At 39.9% G+C, this 24,749-nt stretch overlaps 1 protein-coding gene across 2 annotated transcripts in view; it reads right to left on the bottom strand.

The window, feature by feature from the left end:
- cblb (Cbl proto-oncogene B, E3 ubiquitin protein ligase) overlaps positions 1–24,749 on the bottom strand; it is a 76,098-nt gene that overhangs the window by 10,019 nt on the left and 41,330 nt on the right. For both annotated transcript variants that reach the window (XM_050040898.1, XM_050040899.1), the window contains exons 7-16: positions 20,303–20,440; positions 19,079–19,166; positions 17,036–17,167; positions 12,487–12,687; positions 11,533–11,727; positions 10,366–10,752; positions 6,690–6,781; positions 1,779–1,913; positions 1,614–1,678; positions 1,257–1,370 (exon numbers count right to left, since the gene is read on the bottom strand). In XM_050040898.1, the coding sequence (XP_049896855.1) occupies positions 1,257–1,370; positions 1,614–1,678; positions 1,779–1,913; positions 6,690–6,781; positions 10,366–10,752; positions 11,533–11,727; positions 12,487–12,687; positions 17,036–17,167; positions 19,079–19,166; positions 20,303–20,440 (1,547 nt within the window). The remainder of the gene's footprint in view (positions 1–1,256; positions 1,371–1,613; positions 1,679–1,778; positions 1,914–6,689; positions 6,782–10,365; positions 10,753–11,532; positions 11,728–12,486; positions 12,688–17,035; positions 17,168–19,078; positions 19,167–20,302; positions 20,441–24,749) is intronic.

The following is a 24,749-nucleotide window of genomic DNA, read 5'->3' as shown; positions in this document are numbered from 1 at the left end:
TGGAGATATTTTGTGGATTCAATTTTGTGTTCTTGGACGTTAGTCTGGGGCACCGTCTGCCATTAGGTGTGCTAACCGCTCCCCCCGCCGATCTCCGCAAGGGATGTGAGGACTCTAAAACTTCACCAGGGCCTCCATCGGCATATGGGTGAGTAGATAATGGCTGAATTTTCATTTTTGGGTGCACTATCCCTTTAAGGAAAAACATTTGTAGCTTCAGGGAGGGTCAAAATAAAATATGTAAAATAAAAATTAAAACTCCTCTAAAGAATTTAAAAGTATTCCCTATACAAATAGCTATACTATTCCACAATAGCAGTATCATTTTCCATGTATGTATGCTATTTGAATAAAGACAAAGATAAAATGTAATAAACCAATTTGCATTTTTCATTTTGACTTAAATATTGCTTGCATAAATGGAAAATCAGGTCACATTTTTATATTGCATTTTAATTTTCAAATTTCAGTTAACATTTGAATATATTCCACTGTTCAGCAGGGTGCAATTTTGAAAATTAAATGTCAAACAGCTTTTTCATTTTTATTTTAATACGGTCTCAGAACGCTCATACAGGTAATGTGAAAATAAAAATGTAAATTGCATTATTGTAATGTTGTGAAAATTTTTACTCAAATAACACTTTCATAGCTGGAAAATTATAATGCAGCTGTGGAAATACATTTTCAAATTTACGTTATCATTTCAATAAAGTCCTCTGTGACCTTTTATAATAGCTGAAGCCTAGTTTTGCTTTTTGATGACAGCGTTGGAGTAACACACTGCAAATGTAGACCATGTGAACTCTGCTACATGTGTTACTATTGGAATGATGATCTGTTGAATAGATGCTGTATACTAGCTGCAGAATGTGGTTTTAATAAAATGACACTAAAGTTAATCTTATTTTGGGGTTTATGAAAAGATGTTATCTTCTGATAATCTGCCTGTAATCACACTGAACTTCTCAACAGAAATTCCTGTATAAATGAAGGAGACAGATATTCTCAGCCTGTCACTTGAGATTCATTGGTAGAAGTCAAGATTCCAAGTCTGACACTGGGAGATTTTTACGTGACAAGAGTGACATTTTACAGTCAGACAGGTTTGACAACACAGGTGTGTTGCAGAGAGAAGACAGGCTCAGACAGGCTCAGACAGGCGATTAGCCAGCAGAGGGGCTGAGACAGACAGGGAGCTGAGGCTGGGCGAGGGGAGGAGGGGGTGGAGGGGTGTATCGGACGGGGGTGGCTACCTTGTGGAGGCAGCAGAATGTCATAGTCGGAGGGTATCTTGTTGGTGCTGAAGGGGCAGGGGGCAGTGTGTGGCACCCGTGGGACCAAGCCCCTGACTGACTCGGAGTGTCCACCTGAAGAACAGAAGCAGAGAGTATGTTTTTCTCAATGAATAAGACAGAATTTTGCCAATGGTTGTTATGCACTTTTACATTATTTAATATCTTCTATAAGGTTTAACATCCTTAAATGAGACAGAATTCTGGTATCAAGATAATATTGCAACTTCCTCTCAGATGAAGATGCAAATGATCTCATAGCACCAGAGATTCAGATAATTGTGATGTTAAATCCTCTCTGCTGGTTTCAGGACTCACCAGGCTCGGGTGGCTGGGACTTCTTCTCGTCGATGGAGGGCTCTGGAGAGCCATTCTCCAAGTGCCTGAACGAGAGGAAATCTTTTTGGTTCACAGCAGCTTAATTAAACTCTAATGGAACTATCATTGCTGTATCACCACAGTACATTGAAAGAGGGCCGGTACCTGCTGGGTACAGAGATGCAGATGGGAGCCTGGCTCAGGCAGAGGTTGGATGAAGGGATCTGGTAATCGTCCTCCGCTCTCTCCATCCCTCCCCGCTGTCGTTCTATCACAGGACTGCTAAAAGGGTTGGAAGGTCTGTAAAGAGCATCATGACAGGTCAACCTAACCTTTCCATTAGTGTCACTCATGCAGTTCTTACATTCAAACTGCAATCACTGTCCCATTCCCATAAAATAAAATAAAATAAAATGTTTAAACAGTGTGTGACAGCTCTATTCAGCCTTTCTGGTACTAGGTTACTTAGAGCACTTTGAACAGCGTGGCGTTGTTTCAGTTGCAATTTCTGATGAAATTTTTTTCTTTTTTCACTTCGCTCCCAAATTCATTACAAAAAAACAAAATGCACCCTGCTAAGTATGTAGTTTTGTCACAACTAATGAGAACTGGTTGTCCAAGTAGTGCATCATGCTCTCCAACTTGTAATATATCAATGAAAGTGAAAAGATTTGTGACTGTAAATAGAGCTAATAAAATGCTGATACATTTCAGCACACAAACAAATCTGAGCTGACCAAGACGACTCATATCAGACTGTACACTCAGAGCCACTTGACAGGACAGGTTTTCGCTGCTTGTGGGACAAATATTCATCACTGTCCAACACTGTATTTAGCGTGGTACTGCCATTCGCAACGTCATATGTGTGTAAGCCGATGTTTTTATCCCCGATGGAAGACTCATCTGTCAGTAGAACCAGACTTACAGGCTGCACTGTCTCTAATTAACCATATTTTAATAACCCTGCATAAGACACTTTGCGTGTGCATAACAGCACTTTCACATATCCCACAAAATGCTTGTAACCTTTTTCTGTTATTTGTTTTGTCTTTGTGCACTTTTAAGGCTAATTTTACTTTGATAAAAATGAAAGAAATACAACTAACCAATTTTATTCCAAGTTTATTCTAAGTTGTATCTGCCAGTCTGCACAGTAACCTATCCTAAACCTGCTGACATCCTTTATCCTGAGTGATTAAAAGTTCACTGACACCAATTTTGGTTTAAATATGAGAGAGGGAGGCCTGTGGACTTAGGGTGTAGGGTGTAATCTCCCTCCAAGTTGTTAGGAATATGCGAAAAAATGTGAAAAGCAGCTGAGCTCCCTCACCTTTCTCATTACTACTCAGCCACCCTGGAGCAAAATACTAAGCCATGAAGTGTAGCCTATCAGCAGAAGTGGTTGCACGTATGAAGTTGTGACTGATAATAATCAGGTTCTTTCTGGATGGATAAAAGTCCCAAAACAACACAGACAGACTTCAAACCACAGCCAAATTCATTTAGACTTCAATTTTGTGTAGTGTAATGTGAAATTATGCAGCACCACTTATCAGCTGGCTCCACCCTGCTGGCTGTGTTTACATACCTAACGTGTCACAGTACAGTGTTTTTGTGCCGCAGAGGTACAAAGTACACTAACTGTTGTGTCTTCTGTGGGAAACCATGAAACATGGGAACAATGAGGGTGCTGTCTACCATGAATGATGCAGTAATTTCTTTGGCCAATCAGTTACAAAAAGCTTCATGTCCCACTGTAACCCCTGTTACATATTAATCATGAGCATGGAAACTAAGCCAGTAGTTAGTTTACTAAATAAACATTCAGGTTCAGGTCAGGCCTTTTGGGAATAAATGGTAGTCTGCAAATACATAGTGAATGGAAATACTACCTTGTGGCTGTACGCCTCCACCAGCCAGTCAAGTTGCAATTTACATCTATGTCTGTCCAGACTCATGTAATATATGTAGTAAAGACTTTCATAAAAGTGTATTTTGGGGGGAAACATTGATGATTCACACACATCTTCAACCAAGCAGCACAGAAGATCTATTTAATCACCACTGTTTTAGGGATAACACCCAAGATTAGTGTCACAATTTGTTATCTAACCTCGGGCTAGGCGATACTGCCTACCAATAATATTGCGATAAATTGAAATCTCCTTTATCCGTAGAGTACTAAATACTAAACTACTAAATAAACTACTGTTACAATAAAGTTGCATAAATAAATTGATAAATAGTTAAAGAAAGTACTGTTACAATAAACTTAAATAAAGTAATGTTAATGTGTAAAGTAATATTATTATAAAGGTAAAATAAACTGTTGTAACAATAAAGCGAAATACAGTACTGTTACAATAAAATTCAATAAAGTATTGTTAGTAATTTTGTCGTAATCAGTGTGGGAATTCTCGAGTTACGGCTTTGTGAGGTCACAGTGACCTTTGACCATCAAATTCTAACTGGTTCATTGTTGAGTCCAAGTCAACATTTATGTTATTATTTGAAGAAATTCCCTCAAGTTGTTCCTGAGATACCACGTTAATGAGAATGGGACAGAGGGACAGACTGATTGATGGAAGGATGGACAAATGGCTACAGCTGTTGCTAACACAGAGGCACAATAAAAAAGTGTGTTATCCTGTGAAAATAATCAGTGTTTGCAAAATGCATATGTGCATGTCAGCTGCAGCCATTTGTCTAAGGCAAGGCTGTGTATATCACTCTAACAACCTCACAATATTTAACAACACTAAATAGTTTTCAGCCGAGCCAGAGCTTCCCCTCTCAGCTCAAGCTTCATCAGAAGTGACAGCTCTATCCCCTGCCTCCACTACAGCAGCCCGATAAACAGAAATACCTAATCTAATTCTGGCTGCAGCTAAAAGGCTATTAGACATCCAGCCATCATTTTTCAAAGCTGCTTCTAACCAGGACTTTTCCCTAAGGCTAAAAGACCTCACTGGTTGACGGTCCCTGAGTCTGAAACCACAGAGAAAAAACAGAAGAAGGTTCAGGAGATGAAACTTTAGACTGAAAGGAAAGACTAAACAACTGACTAGTGTTAAACTGAATGTTACTCAAATCTAAAACAAGTGTCCAATTTTGTTACAGCTTTCACCAAAGTTTGCTTTAAGACTGCAGATCACTCAGCTATTTTGTTCTATTCCCATGTTGGTCTGCACAGTTCTGCAGTCAAATAACTTTGTGGGTTTAATATTGGAAATTAGATATTAGGGATGGACCCGAATGCACATTAGGAGGAGGAGGCGTCAGGTGCGGGAATGGCGAGACAAAAAAGCCTTGTGTGGCAGCTGAGCTCCCTTCAAATCTACACAAATTATATATCAACATGAAACTTAGAACATGCAGTTTTCTGGTGTATTAACTGGCTCCGTTTAAAATACTCAACAACCAACAGACATTTTACCTTGTATTTTTGTATTTCAGTCAATGTTCATCCATTTAAGATGTATCATGCTGTATGTATCTGCCATAGGTTTCTTAGAGTTTTGACTTAGCACCCACTGACAAGTTTTTAATGGTTATCTAAACAGAAATAACAAGAGCTGAGAAATAAATGTGGCATTAGAAAATAAAAGTCCCTTGAAACAAATAAAAGAAGTCCTCAAAAAAAAACTTACTTTGAAACAAAACAAAAAAATAAATAAAATAAATATGTACAGTATATATATGTATTTGTATTTATATACAAATATATATTTCCTCATACTTCCTCCTATAGATTTCCTCATTCATTTATTTCTAGAATTATTTTGTACATATGTAGGCATTTTTCTTATTTATTTCATATTAGGGATGCACGATAATATCGGTACGTCATCGCTATCAGCTGATATTGGCTTTACAATGAAATATCGGAATCAGCCAACATGCTTTTTCTTAATTTGCACGATGAATGATTATTACATACATTGCAGTATGTAATTAAGTATTGTATTTCATGTCTCCATCTGCTGGTGAGCCTTCACAATAAGAGAATGCATGCATAATATGATGTTAATTCCACTACAGCAGAGACTTGATGATCAGTAAAATTAGGGAGGGAAAAAAGACATAGTATTGAATATATCTATTGTCGATATCGGTAACAGTTATCGGCCAAATGATTTGTTACACATTGGCATATCGGCAAAATATCCAATATCATTTCATAGGGATATTTATAGAGATAAAGTCAGAGAGGCTAGACTGAGATGGTTTGGACATGTTAAGAGGAGGGATAGTGGTACATCGGTAGAAGGATGCAGAGGTTGGGACTGCCAGGCAAGAGGCCTAGAGTAAGGCCAAAGAGGAGATTTATGGATGTAGTGAAAGAGGACATGAAGTCAGTGGTGTGAGAGAAGAGGATGCAGAGGATAGGGTTAGATGGAGGCAGATGATTCACTGTGGCGACCCCTAAAGGGAGCAGCCAAAAGAAGAAGAAGGGATATTTATTTATGTACTTATTTGTTTTATACTGACTTAAATGGCATTTCATAGTGTTTGGGTTCAGAGAGTTCATAAAACTTTGTTTAGTTAACAATAAAAAAATATTAATTATATGGCATTATTAAATCAAGCTGATGCTTTAAAGGCGAAACAATGTCATTGACAGTAAATATTAGTTTAGAAAATATAACACTTGACAATTTAATGTGACTTCTGATATAAATCACACCCACTTCTTCCTTCTATTCAAATACAGACAGATAATTCCCGTGGTTGAACAGATACCGACACAGATAATAATGTCTCTGTGCATCTCTATTAGATATACCAGCATGTCTCATCTCTATGATTTACACAGACATGCATTTTGATACACTGGTTTTCGATACGGCCTACAAACAAGTTCACTGGGAACTCGCTGGCTGCAGAGACATACCACTACATGGATACAGAGAACAAACACGCCTCTAAACTTCTCTGCCCATATTAATACAAATGTGTTGATATCATTTCACAACTTTCATAGGATACTTCCAGGGAAACTCATATCTCGCTGGATAAATAGTCCCATTGTGTGTGTGCATGTGTGTGTGTGTCTATGTATATAATACTCACTTGTGGCTACAGGCAAGCGAGGACTGCGTTGGCGAGTGCCGTGAGGGAAGGATGTCATACTCATCGCTGACTTGCACACCATTAGAGAAGGGCTGAACACAAGAGAAGGAGGAGAATTATAAACACAAAGGAACAGCTGAAAGCTTAATGTTGGCTGAACTTGATGAACTAATCTTTAATACAGTTGATTCTGCTTCTCATGTTCCTCCCTGATTCTGTCGTAGGAGGAAGGCAGTTTAGTCCTCGCCACTTATCAAACACAGCCAGGACACATGAAGGCTGACACAGCAAGTCTGCAGAAAACTAATATGTCCCTCACCTACTGGAGCTTTCAAGAAACTTACTAGCATTGCTGTGCAAATTACTTGTTTGAATCAAACCTGATACATTTCAAACTAAAGGTGCTTTCTCCAATCATCTGGCAGGGCTGTGAACAATATATAATTTACTTTCTGACATCTGTTTTTATCTTGTCACAATGTCACTTTAAAGCAGTGCTGCTGAGAGGAAATGCAACGCAGCACTGCATGACAGACATCCTCTGTGACTAAGATTTGCATTGATCCCGTGCCAACAATAATCTACATTCACAGGACGGCATGACCTGTGAATCTTCTGCCTGATTTGCCAGCATGTAGTAAAGTGAGTAACTCTCCAGATCTGCAAAGACACATAAAGATGCTGTGGGAGAAGCATTTCAGCCTGTGGTACTGTCTTCATGTTTTAGGCCACATCATTGGACAGTTCTGAAACTCCTCATGCAGATTTGACCTTCAGTAACACTAGCTGAGAAAAATATTCCATACACAAAGCGCACCTGTCTTTGAAATCAAAGCAGCTCTATATGGAAGACAAAAAGTATGCAAATAACTGCATGAACTTCCTGAATATTACCAAAAGTGACAATGCTCTCCACAGGCGACAGACTGGAGGCACTTTCTGATCAAAGAGTGTCTCTAGAGGGAGAGTGAGTGATTGGCTGAGTGTGTGTGTGCATGAGTGTGTACTGCACACTAGGCTTTTAAAAGATAAAGTGTCGAGAATGTACAAATTATGCGGATGCTCAGCAGCACTCTGGTTTCCACTCCGGTGAATGTTGAGGCAGCCTCTGTAGGATCTGATTGGTTGTATTTGAACGGTCAGACTGAGTTTCAGTTAAATCAGGGATTTCATTATTTAGCATAGATTATCATATTTACATTCCATCTAACACACTTCAAGTGTGTATTTACACATCAGAAGAATGGCGGAGCAGCTTACAGTAAGAGTCTTGCACCTGCTGCACGTCTTATTTACAAAGTGACTGTGAGAAAAAGCTTCTGTTACTTCTGGTTTCATGTCTTTGACATTCAGGGTGGTAAACTGTACGCATGAGTAATTAAATCAGGAATCACATCTCCCTCATGAATAAAAACAACACAAAACAAGTGAACTCAAATTCTATGTATGACACATTACAGAAACGTACGCATCTATGAATAATGCATATTCAAATTATGGGCACCAGGACATCCACATGATGGCATAAACAATACTAACCTACATCTGTAAGAGGTGAGGGAGATACTGTGTTTCCCTGATCCAACACTGAGTTAATGTATGTTATTAGATGCTTTTGGAAATCTAAATCAGTCTGACTGACCTTTCCAAAATAAACAGGTTATTATTTAGCATGCTAGTAAGCTGTGGGGCTAACCTTTGGTTCTGTTTGTCCCACTAATACCCTCTCCATGGGACACCTGGTCGAGAAGGATCAATGTGTTGAAAGTTGTAAAATAAACTCATAATCAACATGGGTGGGGCTGAAAGCAAATGGCACCCAAAACCTATTAGCCCACCCCTTCCTTCATACTGTGTCTTCAGTTTCTCTGTAGAGACTGTGACACTGAAAACACATTTTACCAACTGGACTGGACTTCTCTCTGCTTCTTAAAACTGCTTCTTACTCGGTCTCATGTATTTGCTGTGTTCAAGTCCAAAGAAGATGATATCATTGGCCCCTCACTGAAACAAGACCTTACCAGACAAAGCACTTACAATTTGTCTCTCGTTGACCCATTCACAAACACATTCATACAACAATGGTGGTGGAGCTGCCATGCAAGACGCTGGCCTGCCTTAAAAACTTGGGATTCTGTGTCTTCCTCAAGGACACTCCGACATGCATAAAGGAGGAGGATCGAACCGCCAAACTTGTGATTAAAGGATGACCTGCTCCAGCTCCTGAATCACAGCAATACGTACTGATCACCTTAGCTTTAGTTTAGCAGTTAGTTTACAAAAAAGTAAACATACTGAAACTTTTTATATTAACAGGAAAGATACAATTGTAATGAAGCAACATCTACACATGCACAGATGCACGTCACACAAACTGCAACGTTGGTGTGAATGTACATTAAAGGGGCTCCATGTGAAATTCAAAGCATATGAGTTGTCCGTGCACTGTTCTCGACATGAGGTAGCTGAGCCAGCGGCTAGCAGCTAACAGTGCTAACGTCATAAACAGTGCTAAACAACAACAAAAGTGCTGACAGAGCTAACAGTGTTAACCAGGGGGGACCTGGACGGTGGGGGCTACGCTTCTGTGATGACCCTGTCCTGATCAGCGATATGAGCGCAGTGCAGAGTGGTGATGACGAGCTAGTCAGTGTGATACACACATGCACCAACATGCATGTGCGTCTGGACCAGCTTACCAGCTGACCAGCTCAAGACACACAGAGGGAGGATGACTTCATTCTCTGCTCAGGACGCCATTACTCCATTATATCCTTACTTAGCAAATAGTGATTTGCTGTGATATCAATGCTCTGGAGGTCACACGGACCTTTTCTCTTCTAAATTAGACATACAAATGTTTTTGCAAGGGTGTTTTTTTTCTGGTGTGTTCACAAAGCTGTTTTACCACTGTCTACAATGTTTTCCAACTGTGAGTAGCTCTCCAATTTCCTTTGAGCACTGCACTGTGCATCAACAGCCCATTAAAAAAAAACAAGGGTTTTTTAGTATGCATACAGACTTTTTTGAGTATACTTCTCACTTTTTCAGTGTGAGCACAAAAATGAAAACCTATTTGGATTTAGTATGTAGTTGAATATATTATGGAATACATAGTAAATGTGTACAGCCATGCTAGCAGCTCTGTAGGGCTTAGTTCAGTAAGTTTGCAGAAAGTCAATCAATCAATAAATCAATTTTATTTATAAAGCCCAATATCACAAATTACAGTTTGCCTCACAGGGCTTTACAGCAGTCCAGCTGAGATGGGTGTGTCATTGGTTTTGCAGGTATTTGGTCATAAACCAAAGTCATGGACAACTTAAAAGGTTGGCCTAATGATGGCGCTAGATTAAAAGCCAGAGGTTCACCAAACTTATCCCTTTTCATCATGAGGGGAATCTGAATGTCATTACAATTACTACATAATTTCATTACAATCCATCCAACTGCTGTCGAGACATTTCATTTTGTACCACAAGTGGCACTAGAGGAAAAGGCAAAGGATAACCAAGGACATTGGGATTCTCAGAACCCTGAATGTCTGAGCAAAATTTCATGGTCATAGATTTCTTTGTGCTTATTGAGAAAACAAAAGAAAGAAAATAAAGAAACAGTTTTTTCTACTTGTCACATATAAACATCTTAAATGTTCGAACTGATATCTCAGCCCTACCTTGGAGCTCTCTGAGGTTCCTGCTCCCTCCATTCTGTGATGTAACCTCCCAAATCCAGCTGACGGACAACTGAGCGGTCTTCCGTTAAGGTGAGAGGGGCCGCTGGGTTCCAGCTGGAGCGGGTGCTCCGATCCAGTCCTGTGGGCATCTGCAAAGTGGCTGTCTTTGGGACATCGTGTCTCAGGGGGCATCTGGGAGTCTGACAGGGTGCCAGTAGAAGATGAGATGGAAGAAGATAAGGAGGAGGAACCTGGGAGCCAAGAGTGACGCGACTCTGGGGGGATGGGAGGGGGACGCTCAGGAGGAGGCGGTGGGGGTGGGTCCCTCTGGGGAGGAGGCGGGGCTGGGAGAGGCTTGTCCTGTTTCCTGGACATGCCTGGTGATGACTAGAGAGGAAAGAGACATGGTATTTTCACTGAAATGATAAGAGACATTCAAAATAATGCTATAAAAATTTCTAAATGACACCACGGTTAATGTTTCACTGTTGTTTTTGTGTGGACTCCAGAAGTAGTAAGTATTTTGTGGAAACTTCCTGTAAGAAATAAAGAGATTTTATGCAAAGATACTCTAGTTTTTGGCCTTCAGTATAGTCACACAGCCACCACCAGAAGAAAATGTTGGCATTGTACATTTCTGCAAATCACAGATACATTACATTTGCACATTTCATTCATATCAAATCAACGTTTTTCAAGTGACATAGTATATGAGCTGACTTTGACATCAGGAGGTGGAGAGCATGATGGATGGCGGGACACCTTGGCGCAAATGACTCTGAAATGTGTCAAGGTTGTAAAGAACACACTTTATTTTACAACAAATTTCAGGCACAGAGATTTTATTTTGAAGTGCTGTTTCCTGCAGTAGAATGAGTGACAATGGACAGCTACTTGACAGAGACAGCAAACTAGCTCGACAACATGGTCAAACGAAATTATGATGCTGAAGTGTATTAAACTGTGTGGACCTTAAACTAAATAGTAAGGAGAAATCTGGACCCCGGGGCTGGACTGGTTGGGAACCACTGCTTTAAGGACCTGTCTAAATTTTATTTTAAAATAAAATTATCATGTGACAGCCCACTGACACTTGACTTTGTTGATTATGTGCAGGAAATACAGGCAACCTATTTTTCTTTATATGTGGGGAACTGTGTGACTGACCTTCGGGGAGCCGGTGGGACTGGCAGACGGGGAACGGATGGCACCCTTCTGGATGAGGTCGAGTCGTGGCGGGACTGGGGGAAGGCCGAGGTGCTGGACACAGTGGCTGGTGTCTCCACCCTGGACTTTTCTGTGTTGGCTGACAGGTGAAGAGCTGGGAGACACCATGGGTGAGTTCTGACGCTCTGCACAGTGCTGAGAGAAAAGTAAATAATCTGTTAAAGGGCTGTTCAGTCATTTATGACCAGCTGTGGTGCAGTGTTGTAAGAGAGTTAACCATCTGTTCATATTTATTAAACTGCTAAAAGTAAAATTCTGGACCAAGTAAAAGATAAAAGTAGAAAATCTTTACCTTTACCCCTAAAAATTAAAAATGTAATGTAATAGCTTTAAATTTAAGAGAGCTTGAGAGACATTGTAAGGGCAGATCATAGATGACTTTAGTAGGGAAACAGAGATGAGGACACACCATTTAATACACGTTCTGGACTGATTGTACAAAATGATCATTGATCATCAAAAATAATGTGTCAGTTTAAGCAATATGTGTGTGCAGTAGTTTTAACAGACTATTTGCATTTGATCTTAACATGTAATAGGATGTTACTACTTTCTTTGCAGTTATCAGGGCTGCGAAAAACAAAAATATACACGACAGTGGTTTTGTTTGGAATCACTTTTCATGCACCTTTACTGTCTGCTCTTGTCATTGTGCTCCTAAATTCTCATATTTTTTCTCTGATGCACCTCGTCTACTAAAAATTCCTCCAGTTAACTTCCAGTTAACCTTTCTTTTTGTTAGTATTTCAGCAAAATTGATATTGGCGGATACCGATGACGTGCCAATTTTATTGTGCATCCCTAACTAAAAGAAAAGGCTAATCTGATTTTGTGAAGCCCTTTTACCTACCACCAATCAATAGATCAACTACCAGCTGGTTCTGCAGGTCTTACCTTCCTGATGTTGGCCAGTCCATTCATCACCAGGCAGTCCTCTCTGTCTTCCTCATCATCCAGCTCCAGCATGGGACAGCTGTGCTGGTCCAGGAAAAAGCACTTGTTGCCCTCATTCCTTGGGTCAAAAGGATCAACAATGATGGGCTCTGTGCCTTTGATCTCACAACGACAGAATGGACAACCCTGACCATCTGATTCCTGGAACAGATAAGAGAAAGGGTTTGCATTAAAGAGGATTTGTCATGCAAACACAAACACCAACATACACAAGCTTTAGTATGGCAGGGACATTTGTAACCCTACAGACGTTTCAAGATCTAACAATCTGATGAGCATGGCTTTGTTGCTGCTGTGTTTTGGGAACATGAGGAATCACTTGGGCTGTGGAACAGGAAGGCTTGTTTCTGCACACAGCTGGGATACACATGGTTAAGGTTATGTGCTGCACTATTGCCCTATATCTTACTCGCATTTCCCCCATTCATGCAAGGGTTCTGGCAAAATCAACAGGACACATGTTTGCATAGATCCTCTCCAGGGAAAACTGTTTTGCAACTTTACAACATTCATTGGCCACATGTACATATTCCACATGGCTGCCTCTGTCAAACAGGGGTCATAAATAATAGGATAAAAGAGGTTTCGGTTTTCAGTGCATCTCTCACCATTGACTCAGGGGCTACAATCAAAGGCACACAATATTTACAGAGAACAAAGCTGCATTTGTGGTGGCCATATGGTTGGGGACTTGGCGGGGGACGCACCAAATGCATGTTTGAAATTGAATCCTAATTAGAGTGGGTGGAGAAGGGAAGGAGTGGGAGGCTGAAAGGAAGGGAACCCAGACAGGGGAGGAGATGGTGTGATGGTCGGAGACACTGAGGGAACTGTTCAGCGACAGACGCGACTTAAGTGACAAACTAAAACAAACTGCTCCTGAATCTCTGTCATGATGAAGGGGAAAAACCTGTCCAGCTTTACATCAACTCTGAGCTATGCAGAAAATAGCCCTTTTGTTCAAAAACAAGCTGTTGGTATACTCAAGCTTCCCACATTAATTTAGTGACTTGCAGATGTCTTGACACCGAGGTTAAAAGTGGGCAGCACTGGTTATGGAGTAAAGCTTTTTTAAATGTCTAGTTTAAATATAACCATCGTTTCAACAGCATTTGAATTGACTGAACTTTAATGGGTAGTCAATTAAGTAGCCCACTAATGTATGTAACTTTGACATCTAAACACTTGACCATGCATTTATTGATTTCTTTAGGATCACTTTTTCATAACACTAGAAACAGTACTGACATACTGCATTATCCTTTATAAAGTTGATATTTTGATGCGTGTTTGCTAATAGCTGCCTTTTTACACATCCGGTAAACTAAGTTTGAGCAACATTAACATATATTTAGAGTCATGTGTCTGGCCACCTGTGATAGTCACTCTCTTTTTTGCTCCAGTTTGGTCTCCACCGTCTCCTGATCATAAAATGTGGCTCTTTAGCTGCAGCGTGCTTAAGCAACTCGCTGACAAACATATGCTGATGAGAGCAGTGAGAATGAACCAGAACAGTAAAGCTGTGAGCCATAATACCAAAACAATGTACTCCAAGATGCTAAAATGTTAAACAGAGCTAGGGGGCAGTGCAGAATCAGGTGATTATTCTCTGCAGGTTTGTCACTATGAGTGACACATTTTACAATATACAGTGGCAGCCATTTAAAGTAGTCAGCTGGGCCCTGACAGGGTTTGGGCTTATTTACAGCCGATGTCCGCTAGGAATCAATGACATACAGTATAAAATAAGCACCCACCAACTGTACCACAGCGCAGAGGAAAGAGTGTATGTATGGACAAGAGTAGGGTTGGGTATCATTCACATTTGAACCAATGGCAGTGCCGGTTCCAGTACCTGGAATACCTTAAGGGTACCCAGCAGTACCTTTTTTCAATACTCTACTTTCTCTGTAATAACAACAAAAAAAACGTAACAAGCTGCAGGGGTTAACTAAAAACACAATTCTGCTCCCCCTTTTTTTGTTGGGCAGCAGTAGATCAGTCCATAGGAACTTGGAAACCGGAGGGTCGCTGGTTCAAGTCCCAATGCTCTTGATCCAATCATTGGATGGATACACAACCCTCATCATCTAATGGAACCTACAGTCTGCTAAATAAGAGAGAGAGAAAAGCCCCTGTGAATCACTCAGTAATTCCTCACTGCATTGATTCAGGATAAAACTAATAGCAAGAACAAGGGAACCCTCTCATGTGCCCCCATACTCTGCAGAGATCAAAAAGGGTCATTATAAAGAACAGGATGTGGAATTACATCAGCCAACTGTGGGCGTCTGATCCACCCCAGCTGACTAATATACAGAGTGAGAGGAAAGATAGGGAACCACCACTGAGTCAATGACCTGAAAGGACCACTGCTGGATTACTCACTGTCACAGGGTAGGAGGGTTCCCTCTCTCTCTGACTCACTGTTTCATTAATGTGGTGGAAAATACTTCATTACTGAAGCACACACATATGTTCACACACGCAGTGACACACGTCAGTCAGTCAGTCAGTGACTGAGGTTGTAGAGGAGGCGGGGTCACAACGAGTTGTCATAACAGGAAGTATGACAAACAAGCACTGTTAATGTGGGTGCTGTTGGGTCCCACTGTTTACAGAGCAGAGGACTGAGCTCTGGAAAGACTGCGCTCATTTGCTTAACCTACAGCTGTGTTCATACTGAAAAAGGTTTCCAGCTCCGTAGGCATGAAAATGAACTTCTTAAGAACAAACCAAACACTTGTGTGCACTCCGAAAGCTGCTCAAATGCTGGAATCAGGGTTTTCCAAGACCTTTTACGTCAAGGACCGTTGAACTTACACTCTGTGAAGCACAGATCTATGTTTAGTAAATGCTTTCATTATTTCTTTGTTACAATAACTGTGACCAAAAATATTTGATCTGGGGGCAGATAACCCCAAAAAGAAGTTGTGGTATAATTTGAGTTTTAAGCTTGTTTGTTTTTTTGGAAGATTAATGAAAAGTCTACAAAAACACTACAGAGGATGACTTCCTGTGACGGTAAGCACAGGCTGACTGCGTTACCACAGCAGCTACTGACGAGCCTTTAGTTCTTATCATGTTTGCAGTTTCATCAAAAGACACTTTCATCTTTACAAAACATAAAAAGCAATGGATTTGAATATGTTTTCATGGTATAAAATGTGTTTCATTGTTTGTTCATTTAGACATCCACCCCTGACTAACGCAATGCAAACAAAAAGCTCATGATAAATGGAAAGTATTCTAGCCCTGACTGACTGAAAAACAAAGTGCACTCAGCTCAGTGTATAAAACCTTGACTCATTGTCCTCTGAATCATCTTCCATGTCCTCCCTCGCAAAAGCTCCACTGCCAAAGTAGAGGTTTGAAAAGCAGCGTTGTGATATGGTGTGCTTGTGTAAAAAATACAGAATGCATAATACAAAAATATAAATAATGCAAGATTTGCTGTTGGTCTCTACTTGAAACCATTCCAGTTAGAAAACAGAAAGAGTCCAGTGATAGGTTTCTCTTGTAGAAAGTTTCCAAATATATTCAACACCAATCAAAAAATATCCTAATTTGTCTCCTGACTAAAAGTCTTTGATATGAACCCCTCTGAGAATTACAACAAATGTACTCTCCACCAACTCAAAATAACCTTGATACAGAATTGTCATTGCAAGTCAGGCTTTTGGGCTTATGTCCAGGACTGCAGGGAGAATGTGTATGTGTATATGTGTATGTGTGTGTGTGTGTGTGTGTGTGTGTGTGTCTGCCAGAGATCAATAACATCAGAGTCAGTGCAGACCTCGTACATGTCTGGAGAGCCACCTCTCTGTGACTGCAACACAGATGTCCCACACAAAGGAGAGAGGCAGGGGGAGTCTTTGGACTCGATGCTAATGACTCATTAGGGGAAGGTAATTACAAACACACTTTGCTGGCACAGCTTCTGAGTGCACAAGCACAATGAACGCAGCGGTGCAGGACAGTGTGCTGTGGGATGCAAACATTACAAAAAAATAGCACACAGCAGGAAGCAGAAAAACACACGCAGAAACACTGGAATATACCGTGTGCACACATTCTCAGTTTTCACTCCCACTACTGACTGATATGTGGAAATTTGATTAGGACAGATGCAAGGACACAACGAGGAAGTGAGTGAGGGACGAGTTTTTTTTATCTTGCAGTGGAGGCTGAAAGCTGCTTCTATTATTCAGTAGTCTCTCCTCACTTATATACAACCACTTTTTTAGCTTCAAACTCAAAACTCTAAAAAACCCTTGGTTATCAGTGTTGAATAGCTCAGAAAACATTCAGATCAGCATCGAGAACAGAGATAATGTGATGATGTAGACGTACACATTCTGTCATTAACCCACAATGTCCCATGGATGTGTGTAATGGAAAAAGCAATCGGTCAAAGCCACAGATGTGCCCTCTTTGTTCAAAGAAATTATCTGGAAATAAGTTTACGCAGTACGGTTCATTACTATACCTGCCAGGCTGTGAGACAGGAAGTACACATGAGGTGACCGCAGGGTTCAATCTTGACGTCTTTGTCGTTCTCAGCGCAGATCTTACAGAGTTGGAAGGTGGAGCCCATTTCACAGTACAGCTCATACTGCTCCTGTTCAGGCAGAGTAAACTCCTGTTAGTCATCAAGTGATGCACATATCTATTCTAACTATACAAGAGAATAGACACTAAACTATACAGACACAGTAAAAGCTTCCCACCACGGCCTTAATGTTCTGTGATGTTTCCCATCTCTAATGCAGAACTATTCCATGACCTTGAATAGTCATGGTTAATGATGTTGTCAACAGGGGTGAATAATCTATTTTCTATCTCGGTCATGGTAAAATCACTGGAAAACAAATCATATGACAATGTATGTTACCCGTCTGTAAAATCCCCTAATATTTACTGACTTCCCTGTTTGGAATACACTTCTAAAAATATCATCTTATCAGAAATTCCCAGTCACACAGCAGCAGCCTATCATTTTCTCTTCACACACTATCATTTGGTCAAGCCAATAAAAATTAGCTTGAGACAACATTACAGCTACAGTTGGTAACTTCAATAACAATAACTGTTTATTATATTTGCTGGCCCTGTCACTACAACCTGACAGTAGCACGGGACAGATTATCTGTAAAAAAAATAATCATATTGCTCTGCCTCCTCCCCTTAGTGCTTCCAAAGGCATTATCGTATGTCAACAAATACAACCAAGCAGAGCCGAGGACTCTCTAATGTCAGCCAGGTCAATCACTACTTGTAAACTGTGGTCAAACTTTAAAACTAGACAGTGCTGATCATATATGAATCAAGATTCTGTTACAGCATTCTTTATGTCTCACCTCAAATGTTTTTGGAAACATATATAAGTTGTTTAGCTGTAAAACGAGAACATGTGTGACCCAGCCGCCGAGTTAGAAACATGAGAGCCGCCCACCAACCAGTAAGGGTGGCAATGGCACAAAATTTGGTTTTGATCTGATACCAAGTAATACAGAGCCAGAATCCCCCATATCAATATCAGTATGATACAATACGATCTGTTATATTATTAAATGTGACAATTTTTTGTTTTATGAAGGGAAAAGCTAATGATGACCAATTACAGTTTGAAAATGTAACATTAAGCAATGCTGAAGATCTGATTTGACTAAAATATTCATTTCACTAGGCTACTATGTACCTGGATATTTATTATCTCAGGCTCTCTAAAAGACACTGTCAGTGAACTTGGTCTCTGTGGCAGAGGTCTGGGTTGACGCATTTCCCTCATCCTCCCTTCCTTTTGGTTCCAGCCCAGATTTCTCTTTCTCCTGTTTTGTCCTCTTTCATTAAGCTATGATTGCTACATGTGTATACAACAATGGAACAATGTTTGCACAGACAGTTTCACTCTTGAAATACAAATAGGTGCAATGTAAAAGAGAGAAACAAATAAAATTTGTTATTTACAGCTAAACAGTACACTAAAATATGTTTCTGAAAACATCTGAGGTGAAAAATAGGAAATGCGGTGACAAAATCCTGATATATATTTGATCAGCCCTGCCTAGTTTGACCACAATTCACAGGCAATTATTGACGTGACTGACAGTTGTGATAAAGGCTCCTCTGGTCTGATTGGTTGTTTTACAACATTCTAGTAAATGCTATTAGAAACACAACGTGGAGGCAAAGGAACATCAAAGGAAAAGGAAATATGTGGTGGCAATTCTGGAAAGATCATCAACTTTCAGCCTAACTTTACACAAAAATCTGTTTCATTTCATAACATTTTTAATGTAATTTTCTAAACACTGCATACTGAGCATATTTGGTCAAGTTCAGTCAGTTCTCAGTGAACATTTTCCACCCTTAAATGTCATAAGGAAAACTGAGCCTACAAGATGTATTCTGGCTCTGTGAGGCTAAGAAATTCCATGACCACTGGGAACCATGAACATTACTCTGCTTATTCAGATGAGGCGTGTTTTCAGTCATACACACACACACACACACACACACACAAACCCACTTGTGTCACTTTGATGTGATCATGAGGCGTCGGCTCACATAAACCAGTGAGGTCAGGATTGTAACTGCGACCATCGGGGAACAAGTAGCTGCAAATGAGACAAAAAGTTTCAGCAAGCTAACAGTCACAAACACACAGCAAGACATCTGCAACAATTATTGATTTAAGTCATGTTTTGTTAGTCATGTCCTCTAAGAGGTTATCAAATATGAATTTTACTTACTGCACTTAAGGGATTTTTACATGTTACATATATGATATTTTACACATGTAAATGTGTAAATAACCCATAGATATGTTTCACATTATGTGCTAAAATATGATGAAACAAAAATACTTACAATGAGTAGCAATTAGAACCACTAGCGGCAATGGGAGCTCTTGTAGTAACAGTTTTAAATGTTAAGACTTTAATTAATCCTGATGTCTGACTGACACATAAATTATGAGCAGAAGTTAAATGATTGAAAAACACTAGAAGTCTTAAATTAAAAAACATATGAGTTAGTAATATCTCTCTGTATGGAATAAAAAGTACAATATAGCCATCAGCAATTATTACAGAACTAAACTTAAACTCTTTTCCAGTTGAAGCCTATTTTGCAAATTAATTCAGCATTTACAAGCCTGATTAATTACTACCATCATGACTGACATTTGAAAGAGCGTCTGATGAGAGCTTAACTTCCCCCTGAGTTGCTGGGGTCTCCCTGCTTGATCAAAAACAGAGGTGCTTCAAACAGGATCCCCCCCCTCCTCCCCCATCTCTCTCTGGCTACAGTGGACTTGAAAGAAGACACGCCGCTCCTTGAAGAGCCCCAGCCAGCTGCAATTGACGGCTGAGGGAAGCGAGACGCCGCACACTAAATGGAGGGAAGCTTGTTTGATTTGTCTGGGGGCCTGTCAGATTATCAGGTACGATAGAAACAGATGGTCTCGCAAAACGACTTGAGGCTCAAAGACATCCTCTCGTTTGTCTGAGACAAAAGAAACACCTTGTTTCATCTAGGAAGTGGCTTTCAGAAAAGAGGCACTACAGTGCGCTCTGCAGAGAAACATTTAAAAACCATGCAAATCAGACGTGACTGATTGAGACAGTTTCTCATTTGGATACAGTGGATACACAGTGGACAGTTTAGCACAGCTGATCAATATACAAACAGCGAGTGAGCTAGAGAGAGATAGAGAGAGAGAGAGTGTGTGAGTGTGTGATAGGTTACGTACAAGCCCTCTCTGTAGCCATCAATGAGGGCCTGGAACAGCGGTTTGTTGTGGGGGATGGTCTGCAGTATGTTGCCGTCATTAGTCACATAGCCAATGGCCCACTGGCCCAGCCGTGTACAGCTCAGTCTGAAGATGTAACTGTTGGAGACAGACAGGACAGATGTGCACGGTTCACACACACAGGCTGCTAAACAAAACATGTACCAAACTTTAAATAACAATGCTAAAGCAATACAACATTTGAATGTCAAGGTTCCTGTGAAAATATATGCAGAAGACTCAAAGAGCTGTGAGTGAACTGCTGCAATTAACTTTTAATATAAAAAGTGTTTTTCAATAAATGTTAACAGCATAACATCCTTATCAAACTTTGACTAGTCATAAATAAGCTACTTATTAACATGTTTATTGACTTTAAGCTGAATCATAATTATATGACCATAACTACAGATAAGATTTTATTGTCCTGTATTTTCTGCTGCCACCCTTGCTAGATTTTGTTCATGGTTTTATTTTGTACTCTTTGTTGTTGTAGGCATTTAAAAATTAAGTATGTTGAATTTACATGCAATAAAATGTGCTACATAAATAAAAGTATTTTGTTTTGCAAAGGGCACTCTTTTCAAAGATCAGGTCAACGTGGGATTCAACATGTTTAATCAGTGTGTCCGCCTTGGATTTTTTCCAACAGCTGAAGTCTTTTTGCCGTATTTCGATCAACTTCACTCACAGGCCAGAAAACAGGTTAGTAAACAGCAGAAAGCAGCGTGAAGGCCTGTGAAAACTTTACAGTGGTTACTTCTTTTTATATATCTCTCTCTTTCAAACTCAATGCACATGAATTTGGATCGATGTTTGAGCACAGTTCGGGCAGAGATGGACAGTATTTTGTAGTGGCAAGTCATTGCATCTCGTCGGTAAAATTAGCATGCTCACCCTCATGTTGTGTTTCTGTCAAAGACGATTTGAGCCGGAACCGATAAATACCCATGACCACTGCTGAATCATTTGATCTGGGTGTGAATGCCAATAATAACCTTTCTTGTTATATTAAAAAAACAGATGTTAGCAGGTTTTTTTATTCAGTGGAAAAGGAGCTAAACACTGCTCGTACAAACAAATAATGATTGTTAACATGTAGAACACAGATACAAGTTACCTTGATAAAAAAAATGTATCCAAATAGTTCAAGATATTTTTGAGTAATGACATCATAAGTCACGGAGACAAAACATCTTAAATCCAGGAGAAATGCAGATGAGAAAGAGCTGGTATACATTAAGATGCAAAACTATATGTCAACAGCTGAGTGTATCGCAGCCTCTACAGAAGTGCGTCTGGACAGGTGAGCAGGACATAAATAGCAACATTCAAACCATCAATGTAACTGTGAAATCAAATCAGTGTGAGCTAGTTTGTCACAGTAAAAAAAAAATTGTATGTAGAAAAGTGTCTCTTGTGTTTTTTTGGTCATCTAATTGGCTCCTCTGATCGACCTTTAAACTATTTAGAACAAATAATGTCCAATACCGATCGGTGGCCGATAGATTGCAGGATCCTTATCAGGGGGTGTTCAGTTTATAAATCTTGCTCATCCCTAAATCTTGCAGCTTACAGTACAGATAGCAAGTTAACTGTGTATGGGGAGATTTTTATACAGCAGCGGTGCTTATCATTTAGCAACAATGCAGCGCCACAGCTAAATTCATGTAGGAAGAACGCTGTTAATTATAATCATACACAGCAGAGTGGTTGAGATGCATTCAAACAACTGCCTCAACAAATAAAGCAAGCTCTAAGTCTTTTTAGTTTCACCATTTGTATATGGTGTGACTGAAAATCCCCTTCTGCTAAATTGAAAATATAAAACCACTATGTGGGACACACTGCAGTCAGACCTCTATAACTATTGCTGCTATGTTGCGTGTGATTGTGTGTGGGGGCTTTTAGTGGTTTAAGAAGAAAAGATAGATTGAGTCCACTTTAGGACAAATGAAGCTTCAGCTCTGTCCTTGGAAAGACTTTACGTGATTATTGGGTGCAAATATAGAGATAAAAACTCATTCTTTGAATTATCTTTGAAAATGTAATGGGCTTTCAGATTTGGCTTATTTCAGGAAGGACATTTGCATTTGCTGGCACTTTTCAGGATTATTTCCAGGAGTGAAAGTAGATTTAGGTTCATGCCGGTGTTACTACCCCAACCTCTATTGCTCCATGTTTCTGCTCTGGCCCCCAGCTTCATGCATCCATAAAACTAATACTCAGTTTTTTAACGCCGGTATGGTGTAGATAGAAAATAAAACACTTGCCATCATATGTAGCAAATAATTTAAATGGTGTAAGTGCCACAGAATAATTCCTGAATTTTGACAAAATTATCAAAAATGAGAACAATTTGTTTTGTTTTGAATTAAAAGAAAATTACACTAAATTCATCAAAAACAGTCCAATAGTTTAGAAATCTCTGTCCTTGAATTTTAAGAACACTGTGCACATAAAAAACAACTTTCTAAGAGCAAAGTTATTGAATATTTGGGCACACTGTAGGCCTATAAAAGTGATTTTTTTTTTTCAATAAAAATTTTCCAAAATGATTTTGGGAACACTACATTGTTTAAGAGTAAAGTTATTGATTATTTCGTATTATCTCTTTTTGGTGTTGCTCTTTGTAGATGGTCCCTGCGCACGTGTCTCACAGCCAGTGGCTGTGTTTTGATGAAATGTAGCATGTTGTTTATGTCATTATGGCTAGAATACGAAGTATGAATACAAATACAAATATGAATATGTCATTAAGACATGTATAAAAATGTGTATTCACCATAGCACATCCCACAAAACGCATACATACAAAATTTAGGCTACACAAAAACAGAAACACAAAATGCTACACGACGGAGGTGTCATTGTGTTTTAAAAAAAGTTTCGCTTGTGAGTTATTGATCCAGGCACTTTAAATCTGTGAATATTTTTCCAGCTTTACCAAATTGGCTAAGGCAGACAGGCAGCTGTTGTCCCCTCTGCCCAGTACTGTGTACTGACACTGAATATATGAGTGCTAAAGAGTACCAGACCATACCAGCCTACTTTCAACCCTGATCATTTCATCAACAGCCATGGCGAGTCTATCCCTGGAAATAACGCTAACAGCCTTTTAGAAATAGCCTCATGATTCAATTGCAAAGACCTGATGTGATCAGTTACACCTGAGTGACCGCTGGAGGGTACAACAAATGAGATCATTACAACTCACCCGCTTCAATCAATGAGAAATGAGCCAATAACCAAATAACCAAGAAAACAATGTTTTTTTTTCTATGGTGAAATATGAACTTTCTACCTTTGGCTTTTATATAAAACTAAACTGCAACAAAAAATGGAGCTTCTGCTGCTTCTTTCAAGCTTTTGTGATTTCCTCGTGCAAATCATAGCTGAATACAAAGGGAAGAGCTCAGCACGAGGTGGAACAATCTGAACGTGAAAAAGATGTGGAAATGAGAAAGAGGAGGTATTATAAATTCAGTTCAGTATGAGTACTGGGCTTAGAGCGAGCCTTGACCACAGTATGATCCCACCTCTACCAGCAACAAAGGCACCAAGCTAAATCCACCAGGGCTTTGACTGAGAAGAGATGTGGGAAGACAGTTTGAGAATTTCAGACTGTTTTACTGATGTTAATAAGATGTGTTTCCTCTCTGACGGTAAGAGCTCTGCTGAGGATAGAAAGTCTGCCTGCCTGCCTACATGATAATCACACATGCAGTCCCACATGCATTACAATTGCTTTATCATCACTCTCAGTGTGATAACCATGTTTGGTGTTAATGTTTAACTGAGATATGATCATTTTTCACCAATCTGTAAGATCTGGCTAATCCCAAGTGCATAAACAGAAGTGGGTGTGTGTCTTTGTGGTGTAGTGTGGGCCTGTGTGTGTGTTTGAGTGTGTGCCTGAGTGAGTTGAAGTGGTAACATGACATATGACCGCCCTCCCCCACACAGCTGTGTGTGTTTGATCCAGTGTTGGTTCATAACAATGGCATCTGCATGATTCACTCTGTGATCAGCACACTATACATTTGCATACTCAGACACACAGACACATTTAAGCCCCTTCCATGCTCACTTACACCACACACACACACACACACACACACACACGTTTCCTGTCCTGTCATTATCTGCTCTGCTCTACCATGCCGCCACGCAAGACCGCCTAATCACAGGGCATGCATGGCTCAGCTCAAGGCTATATGAGCTGCTCGCAATGAATTAGCATTTTTAAAGGTATTTTTTCAAGCTACTTTCTTCCCCCCACCAGGAACTTGCCACGTGGAGGGAAAAAACCCTCAAGATTGCCACCAAACCAAACACAGCTTGCCAGCATTCATTTTGGAGATCAGCATGTAGGCTTCTGCCTCGACACACACAAGCACTTAATCCA

Source organism: Epinephelus moara, chromosome 3 (genome assembly GCF_006386435.1).
Source record: "Epinephelus moara isolate mb chromosome 3, YSFRI_EMoa_1.0, whole genome shotgun sequence".
In the NCBI taxonomy this organism is placed as follows: Eukaryota; Metazoa; Chordata; class Actinopteri; order Perciformes; family Serranidae; genus Epinephelus; species Epinephelus moara.
The sequence above is the reverse complement of the archived record's forward strand: the minus strand, read 5'-3'. Positions and strand labels throughout refer to the sequence as shown.